The 21,154-nt window shown below is 46.3% G+C and overlaps 1 protein-coding gene across 1 annotated transcript in view; it reads left to right on the top strand.

Annotated features, from left to right (window-relative positions):
* Nucleotides 1–21,154, top strand: part of LOC138262378 (uncharacterized) — a 269,900-nt gene that overhangs the window by 6,803 nt on the left and 241,943 nt on the right. Inside the window, exon 7 of the mRNA XM_069212276.1 lies at nt 18,714–18,826. Within this exon, the coding sequence (XP_069068377.1) occupies nt 18,714–18,826 (113 nt within the window). The remainder of the gene's footprint in view (nt 1–18,713; nt 18,827–21,154) is intronic.

Below are 21,154 nucleotides of genomic sequence, written 5' to 3'. Positions count from 1 at the left end.
GGCCTGTCTCAGGGAGAATCCATTTGTTGAAATTTCCAGCTGTATGTATCCGTTTTACCATGGTGTCATGTTGAAAAATGTCTGTCTTACCATGTAAAGAAGTTATCAGTACCACTGTAGAGGACCATCTTCCAAGCTGCTACGGCAGTGGAGGGCACAATGTTGCCTGACAAGTGAAGTCTAGTGTGGTGGGTTTGGAATTCCAAATCTCTGCGGAGGAAAATTGTTGCCAACAGTGCTGCCACTCAGATGTTATGTTATGTGGATTTGTAGAGTGCAGTTAATCACCCATGAGGGTATCCAGGCACTGAGTAGGGCAGGCCTGAGGGGGAGGAGGATCATGCCTGTTTCGTCTAAACGAGCCATGCCTTGAGGGTCCTTCGCAAGTCCATGATGAGGGGTAGATTGGGAGGTGTTGAAGGAGGTCATTCCAGTTCTTGGCTGCGAGATAGGAGAAGGAGCATTGTCTGCTTCTGGCCTTATTAATGCGAGAAAGGTGGAAGGTGCCTGGTGAGTTGGTAAAAGTTGAGACCGTGGATAAGATATGCTGGACAGGAGTTGTGAAGTGCTTAGTATATGTGTGTGAGTAGCTTGAACTTACATCTTTCCTCAACTGGGAGCCAGTGGAGATTCTTGAGATGTGGATAGATGTGGTTATTTTGCAGGATGTTCTGGATGAGTCTGGCTTTAGCGTTCTGGGTGGCTTGGAGTCATCATAGGATATGGGCTGGGATTCTGAAGTAGAGGGTGTTTCCCTAGTCAAGTCTAGTTGCAATAAGAGCCTGAATGACTGTTGGTCTGGTGTTAAGTGGGATCTACTTGAAAATCCTGTGTAACATTCGCAGGGTATGGAAGCATGATGAGGTGCCTGCATTGATCTGTCTGCTCATGGACAGGTTGGTGTCCAGGATGATCTTGAGGTTCTTGACATGGTCATAGGGGTGGGTGTGGGGCCAAAATCAGAGATCCACTAAGAGGTGTCACAGGGGAGTGGTTATTGCTGATGATAAGGACTTTGATTTTTGTCTGTGTTGAGCTGGAGGCAGTTGTTTTACATCCAGGCAGTGACATTGCTCATGCAGTGGGCTAAGTTTGCGTTGGCAGTGCTGGTTGAGTTGGTAAGGGAGAGGATGAGCTGCATGTTATTGGCGTAGGATACTATGTTTGATGCTTTGGGCTCTGACGATGTCCGCCAGAGGCATCATGTAGATGTTGAAGAGTGTTGAGCTGAGTGAGGGTCTTTGAGGGTCAGCAGATGAGTTTCTTGGTTTCTGAGGTGTAGGGGAAAGTCTAACTCATCCAGTTCTGTTTGTGAGGCAGGAGGATATCCTCTTGAGGGCCGGCCCGCAGATACCTAAGCGTTGAAGCTTTCTGATAAGTGAGTTGTGGGAGACCGTGTAGAAAGCTGCAGAGAGGTCGATGAGGATGAGTGCAGCGGTTTCTCCTCGGTTGAGGATGCTTCTGATGTCATTAGTGGCCTCCATGAAGACTGTTTCTGTGGTGTGGTTGGTGCAAAAGCCAAATTGGGAGATGTCTAGAAGTTAATAGAGTTCTAGGTGGTCTGCAAGTTGAGTATTGATGGCATTGTTGGACATGGCTTTGAGTCTAAGAGTTAGGGCCTTTATCTTTGCATCTCATAGTTGTTGGTGGTAGAGGCTGAGGGCAGCTTTGTGTGTGAATCTTGCGGTGGTGTTTTTGTCGAGTCTCAAATTTCTGTCAAGTTGTTTGCAGTGGCCCTTGGACCCCCTGAGGTTGTTCATGTACCAGCTGAGATGTTTTTGGAGGCTTTGTTTCTTGTGGGAGTGGTGCGGTTGGCACAGTTGGTGAGCCATTTATTGAAGAGCTTGGCATCAACATTAAGGTTCCTGGTGAGGTTGGCTGGGCGTTCCTGTAGGGTATTGGTCCACTTTTCTTCAGATCTTTTGCCCCAGTGTCTTGATGATGCTTTGGGTTTTTCTGATTGGGGGGGTCTTTTCTTTTTTTTTAGCACTTCTTTAGTCATTATTAAGTAACGGAAACATCCAAATACATAAACCAAAGGTGATGAGGATGGCACATCCCCCCATAATATATACATTGATAAGAAATATCCATGGATACATACACTGCCGTCAAATACATTAACAGGGCTCAAAGCCCAGAGCAGGTGTTAGCCAAAAGGGTAGAGATCCCATGGTGGTGCTGATTTCGGCCACAGGTGAGGACAGTACTAAAGGATTGAGGTTGAGTTTGTGCCATATAAGATAAGAACCCACTACTTTGTCAGCCCGGTGGTAAACCTTTGTGTATCCTAGGTCAGAGGGGTGAGAGAGCAAGGATGGGGCAAGAATGTATTTGGTATAAATCATGACCAGGCATGGGGTGCTTGCTTCTGATGCCAAGAAAAGGGGAGTGACAGGTTAGGAAAGCAAAGAGAAAAGAGGAACAGAGAAGGTGTGATAAGAAGAAGACAAAAGAGAGGGGGAAAAGGAGAGAGGGAGGAAGGAAAGGAGGAAAAAGAAAAAAGAGAAGAGAAGAGCAACTGAAGGGGGAGGAGCTGTGGGTAGAAGGGGAGAGGAGGCGGAAAAGGAAAGGGAGGGGCGGGGGAAAATTTGGAAGCGTAATGATACACCCTGGCACAACTTCAGTATGGATGGGGTGGTGGGAGGGGGTGGGCCCAGCTTGAGCCAGGAGGGCAGGCCAATCATGAGGGAGGTGAAGGTGGGACTGAGGGGGTCATGAGCGTCCTGAAGAAAAGGGGCCCAGGTTTGGAGAAAAACCTCTGTCCTGCAGTCCATATATTACTCGTTCATGGGAGGCTGTTTGGTACATTGCCATGAGCCATTCATCGTGGGAGGGGGCTGTGCTTGAACGCCAGTGTCGGTGAATACTTAATTTACCAGTAGCTAATGCAGTGTGCAATAGATGGGTTTGCCGCCTACAGAGGCCCCGTACCTCACTGGTGTTGTGCAGAGTGATCATGTGTCAAGGAAGAGAGAGTGGTAGCGGTAAAAACTTCTGCATCATATTCCCCACCGCGTCCCAATAGGGTAGGATGTTTGGACAGTCACACAGTATGTGGAGCAGGTTGCAGTGCGGGTGGGGACAAAACTAGCAATTGGCATGGGCTAGGAGTCCTGCAGCTCTAAGATTCTGGGGTGTCCAATACCATTCATGTAGGGTCTTAAATAGGCAGAATTTCATCCAAGCCTCTCAAGCCCCCCGATCTCACGTTTCTAATAGATCAGTCCAGTCTTCCATCTCATATTCCATCTGTAGTCTCGCCTGCCATTTAGTTTGAAGACTGGTTAAGAGGGGTAGGGAGAATAGATGTCAGTTCAACAGGTTATGAATGCCCCTGGGAGGTGCCCCAGGACTCGAGGTAGTAAAGCACATGGGAAGGCCTTAGACAGTAACCCTACCGTTTCTGCTCCTGACCATTTGTAGAATTCCACTGGGAATCCGTCTTCGCCCGGGGCTTTGTGATAAGTCAGTTAGGAAATCATTTGCATTATCTCCTCTTTGCTTATTTCCCCCTCCAGCAAGCCTCTACCCTCATTGGTAAAACTAGGTATTCGAGCGTTCTCGAAGAACGCATCCAGCCGGCTTCGGTCTTCCACTGTCTCAGGGGAGTAAAGGTTCCTCTATAAGTGTCCGAATTCACAGGCTATAGATTGTGGATGGGTGAGCAGCATGCCATCCGGGGTCTGTATGGCCGGAATGGCCATTGCTGCTTCCCACTGGCGTAATTGGTCTGCCAAGAGGCAGCTTGTCTTTTACCCTTGCTCGTAGTGCTTCCCCTTCATGCGCTGCAGCGCATACTCTGCCTGGGAAGTGCATAGGGTATTGAGTTCCATTCTGGCCCGTGCGAGGTGGCAGCGTATGGGGGGGATGCAGTACTTTCCCTTGTTCATTTTGCTATTGAGTCCCCCAGGGTCCTTTGACAGGAACGTCTTTGGGTATTGACGATAGCGGTGTCTCTCATTAGCTGTCCTCCTTTGATCACCTTCACAGCCGCCCACAAAACTTCGGGGGAGGAAACCCAGCCTTTGTTATTGGCCAGATATGTGGAAACATGGGAGTTGTGGCGTGCGTTATTGGGACGGGTTCAATCACCATGTTTTAAGCCCCGGGGAGGCAAGTCCCAGTTCCAGTGCAAGTAAGACTGGGGAGTGGTCCGATAAAGTGGCCTCTAGGATCAGGGACTCTCTGACGAAGGCGACCAGTCTGTGTGTGGCATGAAAATAGTCCAGCCTGGATTGCGTTCCGTGGACTGGGCATAGGAAGGTATACTCCTTGTCATTGGGGTGTGAGAGGCGCCAGTGATCCACTAGACTGTGATTCAATAACATGTCCCACAGCAGTGCTCTGTCTGCATTGTTAATAATATCTAACCTTCCTGTGCGATCAAGAACAGCATCATAGGCCAAATTTAAGTCCCCGCCCAGTAAATATTGCGAGGCTTCAATCTCTGTCAGGTGACGATTGAGAAGAAGAAAGAAGAGACGTTTGGAGCCCGTTGGGGCATAGATGAAGCTAACACAAATTGTGCGATCCCTAAGTCTGAGTTTGGTAATGGCCTTCCGGATCAGACTAGGTCTTAAGACTTTGAATGGTAATGATCTTTGGAGCAAGATTGCAACCCTGCATTTACGAGCTTGTCCAGAACCCCCCACTTGTGGTGGTGGGCTGCTGCTGCTATAGAGCAGCCGGCACACCCAGTCACAGCGCAGCGTTTCTGATTCAAGAGGGGAGAGATGTGTTTCCTGTATGAGGGCAATGTCTGTTCTTTTGGACTGGAAATAGGGTAGGACTTTCTATCTTTTGATGTAGAGTGTGAGGCATTAACATTCCATGATATGAACTTCAATGAGAGGGTGGGCCCCAAAACTGTGGTGGGTCTTCGTGCCGTAGGAGATAGATTAGTTTCTACAGGTGCAATTACAATGAGGTGTGGAGTGGAGGCAGTGTCACCAGAGATCCTTATGGGGGGAGGGGAAGGGGAAGAGAAGGAATGGTAGACCCTCAGTCGCATAAAGGAAAAGTTACACCAGCAAGAGAGAAAGAAAAAGCAACAGAGAGAGAAATAGGAGAAAGAGAAAGAAAGAAAGAAAGAAAGAAAGAAAGAAAGAAAGAAAGAAAGAAAGAAAGAAAGAAAGAAAGAAAGAAAGAAAGAAAGAAAGAAAAGAGAGTGGGGGAGTTGATAAACAAATGGAGAGAAAGCGAGAGACAGGGAAAAGGAGGTGTACTGGAGCTGGTTCTAGTCCGAAGGGAGGTATACCTTGTGAGAACCAGCGACTGTTAATCCGCAGGTCTAATCCTGCGCAGCTCGTGAGCCTGGTGCGCCCCAGGGGGGTCAAAAGTAGTATGGGGGGGTGGAAAAAGGTGGGCACAGTGTGAGTGTAGCGGATAGAACCAGGGGTAGGAGAGAGAGACAGACGCCCACATACAGCAAGAAGGAGAGGGGGGAGAGAGGGGTGCCCTAGTGAGGGGATACAAGACTACTAAGCCCACAGTAAGGCACTGGGGGCCTCATTACAACATTGGCAGGCAGCAACAACGCCTGCCAAGTTGTAACCGCCGTGCAGCCGCCAATGCGGGCGCACTCCTGCGGTGCCCATTTTGACATCCCCGCTGGGCCGGCGGGCGGAAACCGAGTTTCCACCCGCCGGCCCAGCGGGGATTTGGGCCGCAACATGGGAGCCGGCTCCAAATGGAGCCGGCGGTGTTGCGGCCGTGCGACGGGTGCAGTTGCACCCGTCGCGCTTTTCACTGTCTGCTATGCAGACAGTGAAAAGCTCCATGGGGCCGTGGCAGGGGGCCCGCGACTCCCCTTGCCGCCAGCCTTTGCATTGCGGTTCACACCGCCATGAAAAAGCTGGCGGGAGGGGGACTCGTAATCCCCTGGGCAGCGGTGCAAGCAGCGCTGCCCTGGAGGATTACGACCGCCAGGACCAACGTGGCGGGAAACCGCCGGTCCTGACGGTGCAACCGTGGCGCTTCCTCCGCGGTCGTAATCGCCTGTTGGCGGTACAAACTCCAGAACAGCCCTGGCGGTCTTTGACCGCCAGGGTTGTAATGAGGCCCTGGGTCTTTTAAGGGAAGAAGATCTGAGGCGGGGTATGTGGTGCTATCGCCAATTGGGGCAGGGGGGGGGGGAACTGGAAGGCTCTTCTCTACTGGGGAGCCTAAGAGAGCGTCTATGGCACGGCATCCCCTGATGGCCACGAAAAGTATTCACTTATGTACATAGAGTCAAGATGGGCTCAAACCGGGGCGCCAAGAGTGGACTGGGATATATGCAGAGGTGAAGGGGTTGAGATGATCTGGTGGGGTGTCTTGGTGGGCGAGTATCTTGAAATGTATGACATAGAGGTCAGACCAGGCGTAAGGGGACATGTGGACGGTGGTGATCCTGCTGTTGGAGGAGAAAATAGGGTCAAGGGTGTGGCCTGATGTCTGGGTTGGTCTTTGGATGAGGATTGCCTGTCTTCATCCTGCACTAGAAGAACCGAATGAATCACCCATGAAGTGACGGAGTCACTTCCCTGCGTCTGCAGGCACCCTTCTGTGATGACTACCGGTACTCTGGGACTCCTCTCCTGACAACGAGCGTGCTCCCTGGAACACAGGTGGTGGACCGACATGACCCAGACTGTCCTAAGGTCCAGCTGTCCAAATTTGATAGAGGTAAGAGCTTGCCTCCCCATGCTGCGACAGTACCCCTGTGCACAGCGTCATCTCCAGCTCCTTGTGCTTCTGTGCACTTCTTCCAAGAATCCTTCATGCACAGTGTAGCCCAGGTCCCCAGCACTCCACACTGCGATGCACAACTCGATAAGTTGTTCTCTGGTGGCGTGGGACCTTCCTTTGTAGTGCTGCAATGACCGCACTTTGCATCTTCATTGTCCCGTGTTCTGGGACTCCCGTGGGTGCTACACTGTCTTCTGTGGGCTTTCTGAAGTGCTGAGAGCCCCCTCTGTCTCCTTAGTTCGAGTTGAGACCCCCAGGTCCCTCCTGGGTCCAGACAGCTCCATTTTGATGCAAACCGCATACTTGCGTGAACCAAGGCTTGTTGGCGGAATCCAGCGACGCAAACAGCCTGCTTCCAACAACTCAACGTGGACATCACCTGCACCAAGCAGGAACCCGCAGTCATCTTCTTTGGTGCTGCTCTGTACTCTTCTTCTTACCGGACAATCCACTTTTGCACCATATTCTAGATTGGCAGGGGCCCCTGTCCTTCCTGGACTCTTCTTCGACTTCTTGTCTTGGCCTCCTCTCTCCACAGGTCTTCAGGTCTAGGAATCCATTGTTTGTTGCTTGCAGTCTTGCTTGGTTCTTGCAAATCTCTTATCACAACTTGTAGTTTGTTCTGAGGAAACTTGCTGTACTTTACTCCTGCTTTCCAGGGCTCTGGGGTGGGGTACATTTGGTGTTTTCTGACACTCCCAGCACCCCTCTACACACTACACTTGCCTAGGGGGGAATTCGTTATTCGCATGCCACTATTTTAGTATATGGTTTGTGTTGCCCCTAGGCCCATTGCACTCTATTGTATTTTCTACTGTTTGCACTATTCTATGACGGTTTACTTACCTGATTTTGGTTACTAGGGTATATATTGTGTATAATACTTACCTCCAGAAGGAGTATTGTCTCTAAGATATTTTTGGCCTTGTGTCACTAAAATAAAGTACCATTATTTTTGGTAACACTTAATATTGTCTTTTATTGTGTATAAGTACTGTGTAACTATAGTGGTATTGCAGGAGCGTTTGCATGTCTCCTAGTTCAGCCTAAGCTGCTCTGCCACAGCTACCGCTAGACAGCCTAAGCTGCTAGAACACTGCCTACATTTCACTAATAAGGGAGAACTGAACCTGGTATAAGGTGTAAGTACCTTAGGTACCCACTACAAACCAGGCCAGCCTCCTACATCGTGGGGCCAGAGCTCCTGGTGCGGGAATGGTCCCATCGCAGATGGGTGCAGACTGGGTTCCCATTGGTCACCAGCAGCGTCCAGGTGCTGAGTAGGCACAGGTTCTGCAAGTAGGATCAGTTGACTGACAGCTTTTCAGTTTCTTCCTGAGTTCCATAAGTGACGCAATTGACGTGATGTGTTGGGGGAGGTCGTTCCAGGATTTGGCTGTCAGGTAAGGTAAAGACCTACTTCCTGTCTTTTTTCTATGGATACAGGTGGTGGTGGTTGAGTGCAAGTAATGCAGGATGGAGGTTCCTGGCTGGTTAGTGGAAGTGAAGATAGTGGTTGAGGTAGGTGGGACCCTGGTTGTGAAGTGCGTTGTGGGCGTGGGTGAGAAACTTGTACTGGCAGTGTTTCTGAATGGGGAGCCAGTGTCGTTTTCAGAGGTGCAGAGTGATGTGCATGCGGTGAAGTTGAGGTTTAGTCCGGTGGGTGCATTTTGAATGGTTTGCACCTTGTGTAGTAGGTGTTGAGAGTTGCTGTAGTAGAGAGAGTTGGCATAGTCCAGTTTTCTTGTGATGAGAGTCTGGGTGACGGTCTTTCTAGTGTCAGGAAGGAGCCTTGATGCAAAGTACGTGGAAGCAGGCAGAGTGACAGCATTGATTTGATGTCTCATGGTGAGGTTGGTGTCCAGCATGATGCCCATGTTTCTGACATGAATGGAGGTTGAGGAAATAGGGCCTAGTTCTGTGGGCCACCTGGTAGGGTCCCAGAGTGAGCTATTGTTGCAGAATACAAGCACTTTCATCTTGTCAGCGTTCAGTTTGAGGTAGTTATCTCTCATCCAGTTGCTCAGGTTGTCATGCATAGTTTGAAATTACTTTTGGTGGTGCTGGTGTCTCCCATTCTTGGTCAAAATATTAGAATGCTGTACTAAAACATAACTTAATCAACTCATAAATGACAACAACTTAATTAATTGCAATCAGGATTTTGGGAAGGCCAGAGGACCAAGTTAGCTTTCTTACGAATAACAGACAACATTCTCAGGAAAAAGCATATCAGAGACTTGGCTTGCTAATCTTACTAGACCTCTTGGTGACATATAATAACATCAACCATGAGATCTTTATTCACACACAAAAAGATTGCACAAGTCTTGAAGGAGAAGTTCTAGAACGGTTCAATTCATAGGTGGAGAACTGCTCTTGGTTGATCAAAATGGTCGAACATTAACTCTATAACCCTGTAAACATCTCCTAAAGAGACAAGGATTTAGATTAAACATTAGTAAGACTGCATATTACTGACTACGCCATGCACGCTGCTGAACCACACCAGCAAAGCCTAGCCTCGTTCTGAAGTTGGCACAATGATGCAACGACTTTAGAAAACAGTAGAATCTGCTCTTGTAAGTGATAACCTTATCTCTCTCTCTCTTTTCCAAGGTCTTCTCACAATCCTTCTCACAAGAAGATCTTATTAGTCACTATCTGTAAAATTTCACTTCTATCAGGCTTTCTTACTTCCAATTACCTATAATGAGACAAACTGCATAAATGTAGCTGCAGAACATATGAATTTTAGCATTCCATGGGCTATCCGGAGTGTAGTATTTTCTTTTACATTGTTTTACCAAATGTAATTTTGCACTTCTTTGTAATTTTATGACTACTGAGAGAAGGGCTTTGGCTCCACACAAATACTGATTTCCTTGAGTACAGATTTTGATGGAGCAGAAGTTGTTTGTTTACTGCTGAAAAATAATGTTTGTTTTGCAATTTAATCCTTGTGGGGAAGTGTTTATTCACTACAGCAAGACTGAGTTGGCTCTCAGCCTGATCTGTGAATTACAAAAAGTTATGGCAAAGGCAGTGTCTCTGATTTATTCTTAGTATAAACATCTCTGGTAGAGAATTTGTAATTTAAGAATCCTTGTTAGGAAGGGTTGGACATTGTTTTCCTATCTATACCTTTATGCATTTTTGTAACTTTATCACTGAATACTGACAGTTGCCTTGTGGAAAGGTTTATGCAGAATACAGTAGGCTCGAGATGGTTATGGTGACAGGCCAGTGATAAAGGCAATAGGCCAAACTTGTTCATTGGAAAACGTTATATCAGAGGTCATAAGTCTAATCTTTTATTAAAATGTATGAAATACACATTAGGCTTGTCTCATGTATTACGAAAGTTGGTTGTTTAAGCTAATATGCTTTTTAAGTTTGGATTCGTATTACACTGTGTTAAAGCCTGTAGACAGGTGCTGCATTCAGTAGGACTGATAAGGTTATCATGAGAAAGCAATGAAATAGGTGGTGGGTAGGTCTGAAATGTCTGTTGTGAAAATGTATGACAAAGGCAGTAAGCCTAACCAATTTATTATGCAAAGCATTTGTTTAAGCTAAAAGGTATTTAAACGTTCATTCTCATTATATTGTGTTCGAGTTTTCAGATACATATTTTTCTACATAGAATCATACAGATCACCCTAGAAGGGCAGGCCTTTGGTGTTGGTTGCCCTTGTGACAAACCCTGGGAATAGATTTGTGCTATGGGAATTCTTGTTATGCCATTTCAGAGGGGGTTGTTTATTAGTTTGCCAGCTGCAGTTTTTTTTTATTGTGGAAGGCCATTGATAAAGGCTATAGGCTTGATAGCTTAATTGGGTAATGTTAAGTTAGATGCCATAGGTTAGCTGTGTTCATTATGAAAATATATAACAAAAGCAATAAGCGTGGCTTATTCATTCGTAAAAATGTATGCTTAATCCTGTAGGCCTTTAAGGGTGGATGTGTTAAAGCCTACGCATAGATACTGCATTACATGGACTCTCAAAGATTACTATAATAGGCAAAGGGTCTGGTGTTGGTTACCTCCCTGAGAAAACCCGGCTGGAGAAGATTTGCACTAAGAAAATCCTTGTTAGGTCTTCCTAGGAAGTACTGTGCACTGCATCTCTAATTTTGAACACATTTCTAATTTTATGACTCTCTTCTTCATGATTACCTTGGAGGAAAGTGTATTCTAAATATAGTAGGCTTGAGCTGGTTACGGAAAGGAAGCAATGATAAGCATGTAGACCTTATTGGTACATTGGGGAAAGTGATGTTAGGTGCAAAGACAGTAGACTTGATTTGTGTACTGTTAATATCATAATTTAAATTCAACAGGCATGTTGTTACATGAAATTTCACAGATTACGGAATGCATGCTGGCCATGTTTCAAGCAACAACGTTTCAAGTGGGGGTTTTGCCGGAGGATCAGAGGATAGCACCAATAGTGGTTATCCCAAGAAACACAAACCACCAACGGATTGTGCCTCCTATAGGCTCATATCTTTACTTAACGTAGAGGCCAAGGTACTGGTGAAAGTATTAGCAACCAAGTTACATAAAGTGATCATTACAGTGACACACACCAACTTGCACTCACACATAGACACCCCCCTTCCGCAGTCTTGCACACCCCAGCACATCCATTCACACACTCTCTTCTCTGCATTCATGCACACACCCAGACACCGCATCCATTCACGCACTCCCCATCTCCGCATTTATGCACACACCCAAAAACTGCATCCATTCGTGCACCCAGACACTGCCATTCACACACATACACGCACTCAGACACCCCCATTCGCACACGTACACGCACCCAGACCTCACACATGCACCCAACACCCCATACTCCCCCCTTACGGACGGTCAACTTACCTTTTCCGTCGAGGTGGTCGTCCGGGAGGGGATGTTGGCATGGCGGTGCTGGTGGTGGAACCGTCTGGTTTCCTCCATCGGCTAGGCCAACAGGGTTTTGGGCTAAATGGGAGGAAATCCTACCTAAGTCAAAATATGGCAGTCTGTTGGTGGCAGCACCTTCAGCGGTCTTTGAAAAAGACCGCCAAAGTCGTAATGACCACCTTTGTGGATGGAGAGCAACTGAATGAGGCGGCACTGTTCAAGGATCATCTCCTCCTGGAGCCGCTGACTGACAAAGCCATCACCCTGACGTACAAAAAGATAATGAACAATTCCCTGGATACCCTGAGACCTTTGTGGAAAGCCTGAGAGAAAGATATCGGGACAATGGAAGGCGATGCCTGGGAAGAGATGTTTCAGGGCCTTAGGGTGGAGACGAAATGGGCCCACTTTAGAATGGTTCAATTGTGCTTCCTACATAGATGATACTACTCTAGAGTTCTTTTGCATAAGATGGGAAGGGGCAACTCTACCCTCTGCTTGAGTCTGTGGTCAGGTGGGCACCTTTTCGCACATACTATGGGACTGCTCGATCATCCAGACATACTGGGCAGGAGTGGTGCAAATAATAAAAAACACCCTGCTTGAAGTATAAATTGTATGAATGATTTGGCTATTGCATTTGTTGAATAATGAGCAAAATTGAATAAAAAAGATGTTTAAAAAAGAAATTTCACAGATTACCATAGTAAGCAAAGATTTTAATATTTGTAATTTCCTTTGACAAATCCTGTTGGTAGAAGATTTGCACTGTGATAAACTTTAATAGACACTCTTAGGAGGGTGTGGCAGGTATATATCTCTGCAACTCTAGATACATCTACATTCATAGTGGATCTTATGCTCAGCCCTCTTCTCTAAGTTCGAGTAACAGTCACATTCAGCATCTCCCGATAACAGTATAAAGCTTTGGAATAGCCCATTTTTGTCCTATTGCACTGCAATCAGTAGCATGTTATCTGATCACAAATGCACATCTGCTTGAAAATGAGAGTGCTTCAGTGTTAGATGGTGGCAGGCCTTCTTTAGTTATAGTGGTAGAGAGTGCATCAGGATTCACTCTGGAAGTACAGTCTTGGGTCACCATGCTTGCTGGGTTGGGGTGCTGAGTGAGGAAACAGGTCTCCTGAGCCCCGAGCAGGAAGTTCATAGGGGCTTCATTAAATGGGAGATGGGGCTCGGATGAGGACACTCCTGGCTGAAGCACCTCATCAAGACATTCGTCTTGACAGCCACAGGTGGTAGTGTATGGTCCAGGTTCTCAGCCACCCTTCTCACCACCATAGCAAACGAGTCTCCCTTCTCCCCATCTGTGGCAGGATGGCGAGACCAAGCCAGTATATGAGGAGGTGTTCAGACCACTGATATCCACCAGATCCTCACATCAATTGTCCTCATTGAGTTCTAGGTGCTGGTATTCATAAGGGTCCAGTGGCCCCTCTCAATGTTCTCCAAATTCTAGCCCATAGGAATAGGGCACTGGCTCCAGTCTGGATGGAATGGCTCCAGTGAGTCCCAGAGATAGCATTAGACAACACCCATTGGCTCCATGTTGAGGATAAGGGTGGGGGTGGTGCTGCCAGAGAGTGCTGCCAGTACCAAGGACATTGGCGGTGGGGCCGAGGAAGGTCGATGTGGCTTGACTGGTGCCTTTTCAGATCAGTCCATGGTCCAAGGGGCCCAACTGGCACAGGGGTCGACCATCCCAGCAGAAAACCTGTGGGGGCCCATCATGACCCAAAGGACCTGAAGGTGACCTAGCAGGGCCAGGACACCCAAATATGAGGTGCATGGTCTCATAAAACCCACAGAGTTGGACAGGTGGGTCACTCCAGAATTCGGGGAAGTGTGGAAACAGGCCTGGTGCAGGGTCAACTGACAAGCCAGGCCAAGAATGCTGATGTTCCCTCATCTCATCAGATCACTTCACAGACGGGGTGACTTCTTCTTGTGTTTATGAGACTTACCAGGACGACTTTGACGATGATCGATGGCTCCGCAACCAATCGCGGGACCTTCACATTAACTGCTACGAAGCTGGAGAGATCGCTCCTTCAATTCTTTGGTATACATGGCATGACAATCAATGCAGGTCTTGGCATTGTGGTGGCAGCCAAGACACCAGAAGCAGATGGGATGTGGCTCTGTTGCCGACATTGGCAGGCAACAGACGTCACAGGGCTTAAAACAAGCTGTAGTTGTGGATTTCCCTACCGCACCAGGAGATAATGTCTCAAAAACTTTTTGACAAAAGGTCAAAAAAGGTCAGTCAAAAAGTGACTGGGGGGTAGTTCTTCTCCAGATCTGTGCTGACTAGCACTGAAGAAAAATAACTGACGTCACTGCACTGCTGGGGCACCTATGTAAGCACTGAACACGTCATTTCTGGCACAGACAATTCCAACCAATCCACAGAGAGCTGAACGATTCTACCGGCTATGGGTACTGCCCACAAAATAATTCCGGATCCAGTCTGACCCAGGGATAGTTCTAAGATAAGGAATCTACAGCTAGAAGTCTCTATCAGGTATTCTCATATGCACCCATATAATATTTCTCTGTTGAAATAGAATTAATGGGGGCATGGTATCTGTAAGAAGACAGGGAATAATTTACGGTTGTGAAATGTTGCTCTTATATCAGCTCATCATGCATACAGAGCAGGAGTCCAGAATGGTTCAATCACTAGAAGAAGTGTCAGTAGAATGGGGACCATGAGTCTTGATAAAAAAACATTATTTGTAGATTTGTTAAGAAATAGTGGCATAGCCAGTGTGTCATAGGCTCTGGTGCAGGGAAGAAAATGAGGACCCTGCCACTGTTTGAATCTTAAAATATGCAATCATAAGGATATTTGGTAGGCCCCTCAAGCACTTGGGCCCGGTGCCACTCTAACTACACACCTGGCAAAGCATACTTATGTGCTTGGGCAAGATTTGGCTTTTGCGAACTGCCAAAAATTAAATGTCAATATTGGATGACTCACCTTCGTTCAAATCCTTCAAGAATCAAGGAATTAAAGGCAAAGCCTCAGGGGCATATTTCTTAATGAGTTGTGTCTCCATTGTGCCACGCAACAGGGTGCAAGAGTGGCACGACTCAATTTAGATTTATCAAGCCACACAAGGCCACCTTGTCTGGCCTGATAAATCTAGAGTAAAGCAATGCAGAACAGATCGCTGTGGTGCATTACTCTGCCCTGGGAAGGTGTTCTATGGGTAAAGCATGGGTGTTCAGCACATATAGAAAGAGGAAAGTGCCTCAGAAGATTGTTTTTGTGCAGGAAGGTGTCCTATGGTGCAAGGGTGCCTTCATTGGCACTATGGAGCACAATGTGCTCTAGCGCTGGAAACAGATTAGAATGAGTTGTTTTATGTTAAATTCATTACATTACCCTCCTTTCCCTATCAGGGCAGCTGGTGACTTGCTGCACTCTGTGATTCCTTGATAAATGTGCCCCTTAATCTTTGAGGTCAGAAGAAGGTACATATCTACTGGCTGAATTGAACTTTGCACACATGGTGTAACTGGATAACCCCAGCTTCCCTGCTTGACTAAATTGTGTGATTATGTGATGCTAAGTAAATATTTTAGTTCACTAAGGCCTTCATTATGACACAGGCGGCAAAGGCCGCCTACCACCATGGCGACGGCCACCACAAGACCGTCGCTGTGGCTACCTACCGTCCGCCATATTATGACCGCAGCTGGAATTCCACCAGAAGGCTGTCAGAATTCCGGCTACAGTCATGGCGGCGGACAGCGGTAAGGTGGCGCTTCTGCCAGCAGCAGCGCCACACTAGTAGACTGCCGCAGACCTCTGGAGGTGTTCTGCTGGGGGACACTACTGCTGGCAGCAGCGCTGCGTCCTGTCTCCTGCCGGAGGACCCCTTGCAAGCAGGTAAGTCAGATTCTCCGGCAGGAGAGGTGGGTGGGGGGTGTTGTGTGTGTGGGGGCGTGGGGGTGTGTGTGTTGTGTCTGTGTGCTGCATGCGGGTGTGGAGCGTGTGTCATGCGTGTGCGCATGAATGAATGTGAGTGTGTGTGTGTATGTTGTGATGGGTGAATGCGTGTGTGCTGGTATGTATGTCAGTGTGTGTGGGTGTGCATGGATTCATGCATGCATGGGTGAATGTGGGTATGCATGTTTGTATGCGTGTGTATGTGTGTGTATGTCGGGGGGTCAGGAGGGGGAGGGTGAGGGTGGAGGAGGAGACTGGGGAGGGGGAGGAGGGCAGGGGAGACCCCTATCAGTGCCAGAGAAGGAATTCCCTGGCACTGATAGTGCCTACCACCATGGTTTTCGTGGCAATACATAAATCCCGGAAAACATGGCGGTGGGCGGGGACATATTACTGTGGGCGGCCTAGTGACGGCCGCCGGCCTGCGGACTATAATCTCCAGCGTGGTGGTCGTTACCGCTGTGGCAGTCGGTGTGGGACATTGGCGATTTGGCTTTTGCCAAACTGCCAATGTCATTATATGGCGGTATGTACCGCCAGCCTGTTGGCGGTACTACCGCCACTATAACACCGACCGCCGGGGTCGTACTGACCCCCTAAGTCTTTTTTGCTCATTGTTTTGTATGAGAGTTCAGATCACCTTCAAACTTCAAGTACGCGAGTTCAGGATCTGCTCTGTACAAAACTAGCTGATAATGTGGCTTATCTATAGTAAGAATCTAGGTCACAAATAGGAGGTACATGATGACTCCTGACATGCTTCTTAGTTCACTAATAGCAGTGTCATGGCAGGCACAGGAATCTTTCTCAGTTCAAGTTTAAAAACTATCACATTTAATAAATACATATAGCTCTAAAAAAAGCCAAATGCCAAAATTGTGTTGAAAAATTTGGTTTTCTGAATCAAGTCTGCCTGTTCCTGAAAGCGGGGAAGATGGTGATTTTAGCACCACAAACCCTTTGTTGATGCCATTTTCAGGGAAAAAAACACAAGCCTTCTTCTGCAGCCCTTTTTCCCATTTTGTAAAACAAAACGAATTTTTTGCTGTATTTTGACTAATTTCTTGGTCTCCTTCAAGGGAACCCACAAACTCTGGGTACCTCTGGAATCCCTAGGATGTTGAAAAAAAAGGACGCAAATTTGGCATGGGTAGCTTATGTGGACAAAAAGTTATGAGGGCCTAAGCGTAAACTGCCCCAAATAGCCAAAAAAAGGCCTGGCACCTGAGGGGGAAAAGGCCTGGCAGCGAAGGGGTTAAAGCAGGTGTGCCAGGTGCAAATAAGGAAACTGCGTCCTATTTGGAAGAATGTGCTACCCCCAGGGCAGCTGTGAACTCACTCTGCCCCCAAGCCAGCACATACAAGAAAAATACAGAGCAGCACTTTAAACGCTTCTCTGTGTGTCTCTGTCCAACCGCCAACACGACTTAACTTTCAAGAGGGAAGAGAGAACACCTCACAGGCTGGTGAAGTGAATGACTGCCTCTGCCTGGAAGGGGATATCTGGGGGGGGTCGATGGGACCCCCTTTTTCCCCTCCAGAGGGCTACCTTTAGGAAGCGTTCTGAAGTGCGCCATCTTTTGTGGTACACTTTCTGTGCGCCTCCTTAAGACATGTTTGCCTCCGCAACCACTTTGGTAATACAGCACTGCCACAGAGGCAAACAGATTCCCTCATTTGCATGGGGCTACTCCCCCATACAAATGATAGAATTCACTCTCTCAATGGAGCAGGAGCTCCATGTGCTCCAGCACTAGCTGTATTACAGAAGGGGTAGCACAAGCATCTGTCGTGCCTTCTGAAATACCAAAGAGCTCCGGGGATGCACAAAGAACACAAACACCTGTTGCGCCCCTGGGACACTTCTGTAATACGGTCCTGGAAGTTAATTAGTGGGTGTCTTTAAGCAGAATTAGAACATTGGAATGTTGGGGGCTCCATTGAAAACAATGGAGTGCTGCGGGCTTTTACTAGCCTGTAAAAGCTCGCAGCGCCAACATTCCAATGGGCTTTGTTCACAGCAGCAGCTGTGAACAAAGCCTCACGGAGCCGGAGGGGATTCTAATCCCCTCGGGGCTCCGTGACCAATTTGTTTATTTTAAGAGAACATTCTGCCCTGAGTGGCAGAATGTTCTAATAGCCTTAGAACCCGCCGTAGCGGGCTCTACCGGCTATTAAAGGCCCTTTCCCTTGTTAAATGCCCTCGCCTTCGGCTCGGGCATTTAACTCGGGAGCGAGCCTTCGGCTCGGGCATTTAACGCGGGGAGCGGGCCTTTAATAGCCGGTAGAGCCCGCTACGGCCGGTTCTAAGGCTATATTCAATCCAGTGTAGAGAAAAACGGTTCTCTTTCGCCAGTCCTGAATATCTAGCAATCACCAACAACAGGCACTCTATAATGTTTTGTTTGATGAAATCATCAGGGGTTTTGAGACCTGTTGTGACATCATTTACCAGATGGCTCTTAACTCATAGCCTATAGAATGATCAGGCTGGAACAAATAATTCAATATTAATTTTGAGGAGTGCTTTGACTGTGCTGGCTCTGGGAATGTAGGAGGGCCCCCTCTGTTATCACCCCAATGTGCCAAAATATTGTCAGTGCTCTTCGCAGTGAACTGGTTCCAGGTCCCCATTATTTCAAGTCACAGTAAATCAAGGGAAATCTACATTGAATCTTTTTAATAGTTGTATAACAATGATGAGGCATCTAACCTTCACATTATTAGGAATCTAACCTTCAGATTATCATGAATAGTCAAAACAAAAAAATCAATTGATTTTATTATTGTCTGTAGTGATAGTTTATTAACTCCTATTGATGTTCAATATATATATATGTGAAAGTAAGTTTATCATTTTCTAAAGGAGAAATAAATTTATATTTTAAACAAAAACTGGTTTACAGTACTGCGTGCGTTTGGCATTCACCTGCTCTTGCACTGACCTGGAGCGACCTTCTGGAACGTTAAACTCGTATTTCCAACTCCTGACAACTATACACAGTATTATGTGTACACACATCTACACATGTCAGTGGAAATGGCATTTATTCACTTCTAATAACATTTTACGCCTTCGTTTCTAAACAGGTGTTGGCTGTGACAGTGTGTCTTTCAAGGCCTGGCTGGACAACAATCTTGGAAAATTCTTATCACAGGCCACATTTTCAGATCTCGTGGTATTCAACCAGAAGCTGAATCGGGTGAGATAATCCCTTCCTTTTCTCTCTAACTTCACTCACCTTGTACAAATGTCTGTTCTTTTAAAACAATAATTATGAATAATGTTGCAGCCAAACTGGAATTACTGTGGTCAGAACCTTCACCTTTTAAATTAGTAGGGAAAATTGCTTGTAAGCCATAATCGTGGGCTCAAAGTTGTGAAAGAGGGAAATGTTAGCTTAGTGTTTACAGTATAATTTGCAGATCCGTGTCTGCTACAGAAATATGATTTAAACATTGTCAGTGGGCCAGAGAAAAACACTACCTTGGTCACATCATCTCTCAGTTCATTACCAAAGAGCTAGAATGACCATTGCTTATTAGGGGGCTATCAAATTAATATCCTTATCAACCATTGTTCATAAGATCCATTTATATATGACACCGCCATGAATAGAATTCTCTGTCACATATTTAGGATATTCTGTAGTGCACTGCTTCCATTCATTATACTAGGGTGTGTCTTTAGTACTACCCAGATCCAAAATCACAATACATGGGCCTAAGAGTACATATCTGAGGTTCACAATATGAAAATTAGTGAATGGCACATTATCTAACTGGTCAATAACTTCTTGATGTTACACTTCGGTGCGGGCAGCTACTGGTGTGTAAACTGATGATTACAACCCTACCTGCATGTCCCTACCATCACTCAAGGTATTTCCACCTATACTTCACAGCCAATACCAAGTAGTGTATTATAAGAAGTGTTGATCACATTATGGTGAGCCTTAATGTGAAGGAACCCAATCGGAACTGTGCTGTCATCTATAGTAACATAGAATTATAAGTTATGGACTTTTTTGTCTTAGCTACTACTGGAAAAATAAAAACTAAGGTACTCACAGAGAGAACAGACAGGAATGCATTACTGAGATTTGGTAGTTTCTACCCGAGACCAGTGAGAGAAAATGTACCATTCAGGCATTCAATACATTTCACCAAGAACCGCTTGGAGGCTCCTGACATTGATGCACAGTTAGGTTTACTAACATAGAAATTATTGAGCCATGAGTACCCGTTTAGGCTGGAGAGAATTCCTACAAAAGAACAAGGAATAACCTGCAGCAGCGCCTTGCTTGCCACCAAAACAAAAAATAGAGCAGAATCACACTACAGTATTAAATACGTAAAAGTCTATTGGGAAACAAGAAAATTATGCAAAGGTTGGAAATAATCAATGGGTGTGCCTCTTCATCCTAGCAGAAGAGATGGGTCTTCCTTCCTCTCACGTTCTCCAGTAAGTTGTTTTGTAGTCTTAAATGAAAAGGTAGTTTATTGCAAAGTGTAGAGCCCTACACATGAAGTGTTTGTCCACTATTGTCTTTTGCACCTAAATGACCTGATGGCAATAAGATTATGGGCTGCTGATCTCAGGATTCAGAAGGGCTTGCATGAATGGAAGATCCAGTTGTACTATTCTGGAATGTGTCTGTGAAGTTCCTTGTGAACCAAGCAGGGTTTGAACAACAACCTATGACAGGGAGTTTTGAGGATAGGCTTGATATGATTCCTCATGGTTGAGCTAAGAATAAGGCAAGCCCTTAATTGTGTGCCATTTGAAGGTTAGAAAGAACTCATTCTAAACTATTTTCTGTGGAATGATAAGCATACAGAGCATACCACAAAGATAACATAGAAGGTAGAGCACATACTTAGGTTGCTTATTTTCTACGTTGACATTGTTGCGGGGCACATGGTTTCTGTTCTTGCTCAAGGTGTTAGTAATTGATCAACTGAACCGAAGAGCAGGGACTCCGTTTTTTGGCTGTTGAGAAAGAGCAAGGTAACCTTCATCTAGTATCAGCTATTTTCCTTCACTAATTTGAAGTCAGAATAAGAAATAGAAACATGATTAAAAGAGTTTGGTACAAGAAAAGCAGTGGCTTAGATAGGTTTAACATAGGAACACTAACATTCGAATATGTCAAATCTGTTGCTGACTTAGCAGGAGCAGGTTCCAGAACTGCATCTAGTGATAGAGAATGATGATGTTTTCTTCTTGTGTTCTCCTTATTTGCCTTGAACCTCTTGAACGATGGACTGCCTCCATTACCGGACGACTATTTAGTCAAAAAAAGAAAACTTTTCTCATTTATGCAGATGTCATTTTCAAAAGGATGTTGAACTTGATTGGTGATTAAATGAACCACAGCAACAACCTGACAATAAGAAATACTGGAAATACTGCAGGGCTTGTTAGACCTGACATCCCTAGCATGGTATTCCCCCAATCATTTTACCTTCAATCCCTTACTTTGCTGAGCGAATTTTTGTTGGCATCAGGACCCTTTGCACTTTACTCC

Source organism: Pleurodeles waltl, chromosome 10, assembly GCF_031143425.1.
Source record: "Pleurodeles waltl isolate 20211129_DDA chromosome 10, aPleWal1.hap1.20221129, whole genome shotgun sequence".
Lineage (NCBI taxonomy): Eukaryota > Metazoa > Chordata > Amphibia > Caudata > Salamandridae > Pleurodeles > Pleurodeles waltl.
Note: the sequence above shows the minus strand (reverse complement) of the source record. Positions and strands in the feature narration are given on the sequence as shown.